This window comes from Elephantulus edwardii, unplaced genomic scaffold, assembly GCF_000299155.1.
Source record: "Elephantulus edwardii isolate Elephantulus edwardi_28Jun2011 unplaced genomic scaffold, EleEdw1.0 scaffold00049, whole genome shotgun sequence".
In the NCBI taxonomy this organism is placed as follows: Eukaryota; Metazoa; Chordata; class Mammalia; order Macroscelidea; family Macroscelididae; genus Elephantulus; species Elephantulus edwardii.
This window is the reverse complement of record NW_006399799.1, coordinates 15,150,683-15,161,786: the sequence shown is the minus strand read 5'-3', so window position 1 is coordinate 15,161,786 and position 11,104 is coordinate 15,150,683. Positions and strand designations below refer to the sequence as shown.

Sequence of the window (11,104 nt, the reverse complement as noted above, 5' to 3'; positions counted from 1 at the left end):
GTTATACAGGTGATACTATTCCCAAGTTACACATAAACTGAGGCTTAGTGAGGTTATCTGAGTTCTTTAAGGTCTCCTGGATTTTAGTGTAAAACTAACAGCTCATTCTGTTCCACATCTCTTTAATTTAATTTAAAGAAATGGAAACATTTTCTTCAGTTAAAATTTTAATGAAGTCCCTTAAATGAAATCAGTAAAAGGGGGATTGTATATTTGGCTGAAAGCAGAGAGTATCAGAGGAATGTCTGTGTTGCCTGTATGGATCACAACAAATTGTGGTTATTGAGAAGAATGGGAATCCCAGAACACTTGTGCTCATGTGAAACCTATACCTGGCCAGGGAAACACTGCATGGCTTAAAATCAGGAAAGGAGTGTACTGGGAATGCTGCCTGCCTCTATACCTATTCAGTCTATATGCTTAACAGATAATTTGGGAAGCCTGACTTTGTGAGGAGGAATGTGGCATGAGAATTGGAGGATGACTGTAGATGATACAACCTTGCTTGATGAAACTGAGGAGGACCTGAACATATGCTGTGGAAGGTTAAGGACTGTAGTCTCTAATATGGATTGGAGCTCAGCATCAAGAAAACAAAGATTCTCGCCACTGGGGATGGAGAAGGGATTGACGTTGTTAATAATTTTACCTTATATGGTTTCACAGTCAACACTTTTGGCACCAGCAGTAAGGAAATCAAAAGGCAAATAACATTAGGAAAAATCTGCTGTCAGGGATCTCTCCAGAGTGCTAATGAGCAGTCATGTCAGTCAGAGAACTGGACAGTGACTAAAGATAACAGAAGAAGAATCAGTGCTTTTGAGTTGTGGTGCTGGAGAACGGTGTTGAACATACAATGGACTGCCAAGAGAACAAATGGGTTTATCATGGAGAGGGTGAAACTAACTTGCTCCTTGGAGGCAAGGATTTTGAGGCTTGGTCTCAAATACTTAGGTCATGTTGGAAGGAAGGACCAATCCTTGGAGAAGGACCTAATGCTTGAAAGGGTGGGTAGACAGCTCAGGAAAGGAAAACCCCTAATAAGATGTATTGACACGATAACATGGGGTAATGGAGGTAGGTGTGCAGGAGTCAGTGAGATTGGCTTAGGGTAGGACAGTTTCAGAGCAATCGTGTGAGTTGTAAGTGGCTCAGTAGCACAGAACAATAACATATGGGGCTGGAACTCTGTTATCTCAGCTCTGTGATAGCCTTTAGACATTGCTTTGGAATCCTTTAGATTCTCCTAAAAGTATTAGATCATGAGCTTAACTTTAAAATTTTGAGATCCTAGCTTCCTTGAATGTCACAGTTATAGTGTGTACATTTCTCTTATGTTTCAGTTTTCCCCAGTGTCATCCTTGTTATCCCTTGGTGATATTTTTTATTTATATGGATATGTGTTCAAATAATGATGAATTTTCTACCTTTTTGTTCCTTATTTCAGAGTGTTTTAATTGAAATTAGAGTGGGATCTATAGTATGGTTTACTTTGAAACATTTTCTAATACCTCTCTTTTTTACTTTTCAGATTCTTTTTGTGGCCAGATGGGTTTGTATGGACAAACTTGTCCATCTGTAACTTCATTAAGGTGAGTTCTTGTCTTTGTTATTGGAATATTAATTTTTAATTATGCTAATCAGGCCATATTACAGTGGATTTCAAGAGGTTCATAACAACATTCTAGTTTTGTCAGTACAGTAAGTTTGGTAATACATTTTTGGTAATGGGATCTGTAACTAACTTACCCATTTTTTTTTTAAATGGACCTGTTTTCTACATGTCTTATTTAGAAAATGGATAGTTAATTAACTGTCATATTAAAGAAAACTTAGAAATACTATTTTAAACCTCTTTCAAAAGAATGATATAAAAATCATGTCTAGAGTACCCTCCTTTATAATAAATAAAGCAAATAAAATGTAAAATTTAGGAACTAATTTGATATGTATAACTCAGTTGTTTTACATTTTTGAAGTCTCCACATCTTTTTTACGTGTTAAATCTGTCTGAAATTAAATGAGTGAATAACATGAGAGACTTTTCTACTTGCTTTAGGTGTTCTTATTTTACTCTGCTGAGAAATTGCCAAGCTTTCACAAAACACAGCTTAACTAATTGCTGTAGGGTTGGAACCAATTCATAGCTGACTTCCCTGTAGGTTACACAGGCATTAAATGACATGGGAGGATGTTGTTCCTCTTTCTCATATAGAGCATTTGTTGAGTTTGAACCACTTGCCTTTGGGTTGGCAGGGTGGCTCCTTTGCCCCCTAAGCCACTACAATTTTCTTGTCACAGAACACAGCCTAAAACTAATGCCTCCAGAAACTCTATGAACTTTGATAAATGTCGATAGTTGTAGAGGGGCTTCAGGCCTTTTGTTCATAGGGTCACTATAAGTCATGCTCAACTCAGGGCAGTCAGCAACATCATCTAGTGTTATAATAGAGATACCACACGTGGATGGCTTTAGCAAACATAAATACATTATCTTACGGTGTAGGAAACAGATTGTTCAAATCTAAGGTGTTCAGGATGCCAGCTCTAAGGGAAAGCTGTCTGTCAGTTCTGGAGGAAAGTTCTTGTTTTCTTCAGCATCTGCGTGTCCAGATAATCCTTGAAGAGGTACATGAGTGCCTTCCCCAGTAGCAATGAGCTTCTGACTATAGGGTCCTAATTCCATAAGGATGCACTCTACTCCTGGCTATTTTTTCTTGATCGTACTGAGGTCTTCCCTCTCTGCTTGCTTTCCTTTCTTTTTATCTCTTGTGAGATACAAGTGTTACAGGCCGAACTCTAGGAAATCTTCCCTTAGGTCACCACCACCCCTCCGCCCAGTTGTAGTTTATTTGAGAAATAGGTCAAAAAACATGCAGTATTGTTGTTTTTTTGCCCCCTGTGTTCTGATGACTGCCTCCTGGTTCAAGTATAGATTTTGCATAAGCACAGTCTCATGTTCTTGGAGTCCTATTCTCAAGGTTAGTCACAGTTTGTTGTGATCCACACAGCTAAATGTCTTTGCATAGTCAATGAAACACAGAGAGACAGTCTTCTGGTCTTCTCTGCTTTCAGCTAAGATATATCTAACATTGACTGTAATGTTCCTAGTGCCCCAGCCTCTTCTAAACCTAGCCTGCACGTCTTGTAGTTTTCTATTTATGTGTTGTTTCAGTTGTTGCTGGATAATTTTCTGCAGGATCTTGCTTGCATGTGACATTAATGATACTTTATGATAATTTCCGTTTTCCGTCAGATCACCTTTTTTTGGAATAGGAGTAAATATGGATCTCTTTCAGTCATTTGGCCAGGTGTTTGTCCTTCATATTTCTTGGCACAACCTGGTGAGTGCATCCAGGGTAGCATCTGTCTGTTAAAATATGTCAGTTGTTATGCTGTCAATTCTTGGAACTTTTGTTTTTTGCCATTTCCTTCAGAGCAGGTCGAACTTCCTCCTTTATCACCATAGACTCTTGACAATATGTTGTTTCCTGAAATACGAAATTCTTTTGTGTCAGTCAATTCTTTTTATTATAGTGACTCTGTATACTCTCCATCTTTTTTTGGATGCTTCTTGGGTCATTCAACAGTCTGCTCACAGCATCCTTAAATACTGCAACTCGAGGCTTGAATTTGTCTTCACTTCCTTTAGCTTAAGAAATGCTGAGTGAGTTCATCCCTTTTTCCAACTCCAGCTCTTTGCACATTTCATTGCAATTCTTTGCTTTGTCTTCCCATGGTGTTCTTTGAAATCTGTTCAGCTCCTTAACTTCTTGATTTCTTCCCTTTGCTTTGGCTTCTTGGCGCTCGCTCTGATGTAATGTTTAGAGTCTCTTCTGACATCCATTTTGGTCTTTTCTTCTTACATATTTTTTAAGAACCTTTTGCATTCTTCCTGGATGATATTCTTGATATCCTCCCATAGCTCATGATCTTCACTCATTAGTATTTAAGGCCTCAAACCTGTTCCTCAGGTAGCCTTTAAATTCAGGAGGGATAGACTCAAGGTCAAGTTTTGGTTCTTGTGGATTTGATTTTTTCTAGCTTCAGTTTGAACTTGTATAAGAGTATTTATACTGGCATAGTTTTCAGAGCTGATAGTGAACTTCTCATATTACTGAGGAATAATGATGTTTAAGGACTAACATATGTCTGATTCAGGCCATAGTCTTTCTGATTACTTGCTATGGTGAGCACTGGATAGTGAATAAAAATGACAGAAAAAGAGTTGATGGTTTGAGCTGTGGTGTTGGAGAAGAGTCCTGAACATTCTGTGGACTGCCAAGAGAACAAACAAATGTGTCTTGGAGAGGTTGCAGCCAGAGTGTTCTTTGGAGGTAAGAATGATAAGAGTTCACCTCACATACTTTGAGTATGTTGCCAGAAGAGGCTGTTCTTGGAGAAGGACCTGATGCTGGGAAGCTTAGAGGTTTGTTGAAGGAGAGGAAGATTCTTGACCAGGTGGATTGCCATGGTGACTGCTGCAGTGGGCTTTTGTGTGTCAGGGAGTGTGCGAATGACACACCTAGAACAGGGTTTTTGTTCATTGGGTCACTCTGAGTTGTATTTGTCTCAGTGGCACCTAACAACAGCAACAACAGATTTTTCCCACAGATATAATCAATCTGATTCCTGTGTAGGGCATCAGGTGAGGTCCATGTGTACAGTTGCCGTTTGTGTTTCTTTTAAAAGGTGTTTGCAATGAATAAATCATTAATGATACAGAATTCTGCCTCCAGCCTCATTTCTGTCACCAAGTCCATATTTTACGTCTACTGATTCTTTTTCCTTGTTCCCAACTTTTCCATTCTAGTCACTCATTATTACTAAAGTATCTTGATTGCATGTTCAATTGATTTTCAGTTGCAACAGTTGGTAGAAGTCATCTATTTCCTCCTCTTTGGCTCTGGTTGTTGATGCATAAATTTGAATGATAGTGAAATTAACATGTTCCTTGTATGTGTATGGATATTATCCTGTCACTCACAACTTGATGTTAAAAGAGAAGAAAAGAATTAACTGTTTCAGGAGGAGTATGGTGTACTTTGTAACAAGTTACACTTCTAACCCAAGGGCTGCACATCTCCAATGGTTTGAATCCACATGCAGCCCTATGGGAGAAAGATGAAGAGTTGCTGTGAGTTTGAACTGGGATAACTTTTGGAATGTTGTAATGAACCATGTTTTGTTGCTGTTGTTATGTGCCAGTGAGGTTACCTGGGACTCGTGAAAAATAAGTATAACAGCCAGAACAATTGAGGAAGTGCCAAGAAAGGAGACTTCTTAAGTATTCTAGGAGCTCTGAGGAAGAGAGTCTGGCTGCAGCAGAGTAGGAATTGCTTAGTTTTGAGGGGGAGAAAAACAATAAATTGTGTACTTTTATATACTATTATGATATTTCTTTCCATGAGAATGCATCTTTCATCTTGAAAAAGAGATTCTACTGGAAATTAAATTGGAGAGATTGCTTTGCTACTATGCTCATGCGTTGTCTCCCCATCTAGCAAGTGGCATCAGTATACAGAAAAGAATTTTATTTTAGAAAGTGAACATCTTCTGTAATTTTCATAAATTTCCTAAGACTAAACAGTGATTTCTACTTCATTTGTGGTAAGGAATCATGTTACCCCCTTTTTGTGAATATTAAAAACTTTTGATTTGATCAGTCAGGGTGTTTTGCAGACTTAGATCTTTCATGGATGACATATCCTTAATGATAATTTAGTTATTGGTTATAATGAAGCTATTAGATATTAACTGTATTTTACATTTGTTTTTACATTTGTTTATTTGAATAGTTATGTTTATGCTAGACTTGCATATAACATTGGGTTATAGATGATATATACTTAATATATTTCCTTGCTAGTATCATAAGACAGAAGGCATATCATGAATTATTTCTTCATTTGCTCACTGTATTTTAATTCTAGTATATCATATTCTAGGACCAAATTTCTTAGCTTTCATTACCAATTTAGCGTTTATTGAATTATACAACTTCGTAGACTTCTATGAAGTTGAATTCTAGCATTTAGTATGCATATACATCTTTGGTGTCTTTAGGTCCATTCCGTAAGGTCCATTTCTGAAACAGAGATTTCTCATCCTCCAGTGTCTATATAGAGGACCATTGTCTTTGATTTTGAGATAAAGGATGGTGGAAAAATGACTATTTGGAAGGACTAAACTCTGTTACTTAAAACAACAATAGAATTTATGTTCCTGTAGTATCTTTCCTAAACTAGAAATGACTTACTGCACAAATAGGAATAGAGTCAGAACTCTTAAAATAACTTAGACTCACTTATTAGAATAAAGACTAAATAAAGAATACGTATGACTTGTCTGTTTACTTTTACCTCTCTAAATATATGCTTCCTATATATCTGCTTGGGAGCTCTGGCTGTATATTCTGTAGGGAGTTGCATTGCCTACCTCACATAGTTCTGTTTCTCTTTTGTCGTTCTAATCCATCAACTGCTCCTTGGGAGGAAGAGGAGCAATCTTTCATGTGATTTAGTGTCTGAAAAACTCACTGCAGGGTCATACTTGACTTGATGGCAGTAAGCTTGAACTTTTGACCTGATACATTTAGAAAATAACCAGCGTTAAGGTCAAGAAGTGTATGAAGTGGTAAAGAAGAATTGGACATGTTACTAGGAGTGAGAAAATAAGTAACAAGCTTGGGGTTTTGTAGGCAGGTAGGTAAGAATGTAGTAGATAAAACAGCTGTGAAAGTAGGAAGTAGAATAGGAGAAGTACTTTAAAAATTATTAGGTAGGCGAGGGTATTTAAAACCAGTTATTAGGTACCATTGAGTCAGTACCCTCTCAAAGCTGATGTTCCAGCAGGTTTTCAGAGGCAGTAAATCACATGGGACTTAACTGCCCATCATTTTCTAGCAGAGCAGCTGGTGTATTTGAACCAGATACCTTGGGTTGGCAGTGAGCCTCCTTACTACCAAGCCATCAGAGCTCCCTAATGATACTTACAAGGAACCCTGATGGCACAGTGTGGAATGTGTTAGTCTGTTAACCACAAGTTTGACATCATTTTGAATCTACCATGGGCAGTCTTGTTTCTTGTGAGGTTTTTGTTTGTTTTTCCTCCAGATATTTAAAAAAGTTACTTTTGATGATGTTTGGACCTTTTTAAATCTGAATGTGGTAATTTTATTTTAAAAATTATAGTTATGGTAGTTTTATTATGAAGTGGTACATACTCAGCTATTGGAAATTTGGGAACGTAAAGATAGCCATTGTTAAATGTCTTTGTCTTCATATCATGTAGGAACTTTATGCCAGTAGTTAATACATGTGAATTAAGAAAGAAGGTACCTTTTACCCATCTATCTTTCTTCCTTCCTTCCCTCCCTCCCTCCTTCCCTCCCATCCATCCATCCATCCATCTATCTATCTATCTATCTATAAAAAATTGATTGCCAAAGCTTTGATGTGATAGCTAAATATGCTTTAGTTTTAATGGCAGTTGTTTCTTCCCACCCTCATTTATTTTGTTATGACATGAGTGGAAGTTTATGAAGCACATTAGTTTCTCATTCAACCACTGATTCATTTTTTTGCCTTTTTTTAAACTTTTTTTGCTTTATAACATTAATTACAATGTTGTGTGTACTATAGAGTCAGAACTTACCCATAGCTTGCTCATTGCCCGTTAATTGCACAGGAGATTGCTCATTCTTATGCAGAGTAGCCAGCCGATGGTCTTGACCCACATGCCTGCAGTATTGCAGTGCAGCTTCTTGCCACTAGGCCACCAGAGTTCCCTATTAATTACAATATTCATTATGTAATCATACTTTACCACTTTCTCCCTGTATTTTTATTTCCATTGATTCTACCCCCCGTCTGCTTTTAGGGCTTTATTCTTAGGAGCTGCTGCTCTTTTTCCCTTTATATGGCTGTGAGTGCCTCCTTGGTGTTACTGTTTTTATTCATCACCTTTACAGACATGTAAGGAATCTTGGGTGTAGTTCACAGTAATGTGTTAAAATTGCAACTCATAGCAAAATTTATTTTTCTCTTAGGGCTTTGCTATAAGTGATGACTTATTTCTACAGTTCATTTTTTTGTTTCTTTTTATCCTCAGTTGGTATATGATATACCTTCCGGATTCTTCTGATAATAGTTTGACCTAATCCTTTGTCACTTTTTTGTCATCAGCGTTTCGGTTTGTAATTTTAATTGTTTATTTGCGTTACCAGCTGATCCTTATGTCAGTAATGGCACATAACAACAACAACAACTTTTACTTCTAGTTCCTCAATTCAGTGTTATTTAGGAATTAGATTCACCTGATACCTAATAGTTAAATACATAATTAAATCCATACAAAGTCTTAAGAGGCAAGCGTTATGGGCCGGGACGCCACAGTCACATATCCATCTTTCAAGATGGCTGCGGAGGACCATCTGTTGTGTTTACATTTTCAGATAGCAGGAAAGACAAAAGATGCAATGACTTCTTGAATTAAATCAAGGTTATATTCCTACAGATAATAGGAAACAGTGGACTCTGCCATTGACCTTCTACTTGCCTTAGGTACTAAAAGACTGTAACCAGAATGGTAGCACTTACTAAAATGCTTGTAATCAGAAGTATCTAAGAATCACTGCTAAAGTAATGACAAGGATTTTTTCTGAATTCTCAGTTGCTCAATTTTTCACGTACCATCAAATGTTAAGATGAAATGCCAGATACCAGCAATACAGTGGAAGATTACAGGAATATCTGGGTAACAACATCATTACCATTGTTTTATTGTCCTTGTTCTCTTCTTTTTACACCCATTCACAGAGCAAATAGTAATTTTTTAAATTTCCTTTCTTGTTGCTATCTGTGTTCAGGGAAGATGGTGAAGGGAGTATACTAGTTAGAATTTCTGTTTTAAGTTTGAGAGTCTGTTTCATAAAATGAAATTATTTCCCACTTTTTATTGTAATTTGGATGAAAGAGGAGCAAATTGGTTTCTATTAAGTTCATAGACAGTAAGTTTTATTAGATTGATTGCAACCCATCTCTTTCTTTTTGTCTTTTTTATTATCCCTTCCTGCCTCCTGTAAATTCTTCCTGGGCAAATGTTGCCCTTTAGATCTTCCATGGTTGATTGTTGAGGAATATTTTCCTCTCTGTATTTTGATCACCTTACGGGCCTGTGCATTATTTGGTAGAAAGTTGAGCCACAGGATTTTTGTTTCAAGCTTGAAAGGTGACTGTATTCTTGGGGGTTCCATTAATCCCTGTCAGACCAGTAACTCTGGTCTTTTGTTATGTTTATTCTTTAAAAATATTTTTTAATTTTCCATATTTTTCTCACACTTTTATCAGGGATCTGTTTTTATGATCCCTTTTAGAATGGTCAACAGTAGTAGTAGAGCACTATGTAGTTTTTCTGCTCTCAGGCTCATGGAGATTTATTAGTTCTTGTTAGTCCTTTAGACAGATAGTCACAACCAATTCTGAGTTTCTGTATCTTCGTATGCCTTGTGTTTTGATAATTGGTGCAGAAAAATTTTCTTTTCTTTTAACAACGTATTTCCTTACTTCCTCTAACAGATACTGTCATAAGAACTTTAGGCATAAGTTCTTTTCTATACCATTTCTTAAACAAGTGTTTTTATCTTTGCTTTTCCCTTTCTATTTTGTCTACTGTTCCAGTAGAACTGTCTCTTCCCTCTTTAATGTACCTGTCAAGTTGTACCCTGATTTATACTTTTTCCCAACTCATAAAGAACTTTGGTCTTGTGATTATCCATATTTTTCTCACGGTACTGAGTTGTCTTTTCCTTTTTTTGAGAACTATGAACATACTTTCCTTGGGTAGTGTATTAGGTTGGGTTCTCTGGAGAGGCAAATTTAAAGAATCTCTATGTCTGTAAAAGAGATATTTATCTAAAGGAAGTGACTGATTTGCTCATAGAAGCAAGTGAGACCTTAAGAGAAAGGCTTCTTCTAAGTCATGTAACTGTGGAATCTGAGGAACCCAAGGTTGGCAGGACAGGCATGCCACTGGTTTAATAACCACAGAAGTGACGAGTCCGATGCAGGATAAAGATGCAGCCAAAAAAGCAAACCAACTCTGCCAGACTTCCTTAAATATTCAGTGCATGCCACACTTCTGATGAACCTCTTCTTTATCCACTTGGCTGTTCATATTAGATGTCATCAAGGGAATGACTACATCATAACTGTCAAACTAGAGAACCATAGGATGCCAGCTTGGTACAGAATTGTAACCACATGGTTACTCTTTAAGGCAATGTGTTGACCATACCTTTACTATATGTAGACAGAAGAAAAAGAACAAATTCTATCAAAAAACTCAGTCTTGTAGAAAAGCTAGATAATTATAATTCTTTAAGATCTGTAGAGATATTTATACTATGTGAACAAATAGGAGCCCTAGTGGCAGAGTGGTTAATGGCTCAAACCTATCTAGTGGCTTTCAGGGAGAAAAACTTGATGATTTATTCCTAAAAGATTACAGCCTAGAGAATCCCATGAAACAATTTTACATTGAGCCACGTAAAGTCACTGTTGTTGATAATGTGCTGTCAAGTTGCCTGCAAGTCACAGTGAGTGATCCTCTGTACCACAGCTCTAAAGCCTGCCTGGAGCAACTCTCATTGACTCTGACACACCCACACCCATTGCCCTAGTTACTGTATCAATCCATCTCATCTGGAGTCTTCCTTTCCTGTACTTTCCCTCCACCCTTCTGAGCATGCTGTCCTTCTCTAAGGACTGGTGTCTCCTGGCCACATGCCCAAAGTATACGAGATGGAGTTTCAAAATTTCACTATCTCTAAGACAGACCTATTTGGTTTTTTGGCAATCCATGGTATGTTCAAGACTCTTCTCTACCACCACAACTTAAAGCACTTGATTATTCTTCTGTCATCCTTAGTCACTGTCCAGTTCTCTGATTCATAGCAATTAATTATTAAAATCATGGCCTAGATCAGGTACACCTTAGTTTTTAGGCTAACATCATTGCTTCTCAGTACTCTCCAAAGGTCTCTGACAGCAGATTTACCTAACGGAAGTCAGCTTTTAATTTTCTGATTGCTGGTGCTAAGAGT

General features: G+C 37.3%; 1 protein-coding gene across 2 annotated transcripts in view; it reads left to right on the top strand.

The window, feature by feature from the left end:
• Positions 1-11,104, top strand: part of FOXJ3 (forkhead box J3) — a 221,874-nt gene that overhangs the window by 58,637 nt on the left and 152,133 nt on the right. For both annotated transcript variants that reach the window (XM_006886525.1, XM_006886526.1), the window contains exon 2: positions 1,532-1,592. In XM_006886525.1, the coding sequence (XP_006886587.1) occupies positions 1,549-1,592 (44 nt within the window). In that variant the 5' untranslated portion in view covers positions 1,532-1,548. The remainder of the gene's footprint in view (positions 1-1,531; positions 1,593-11,104) is intronic.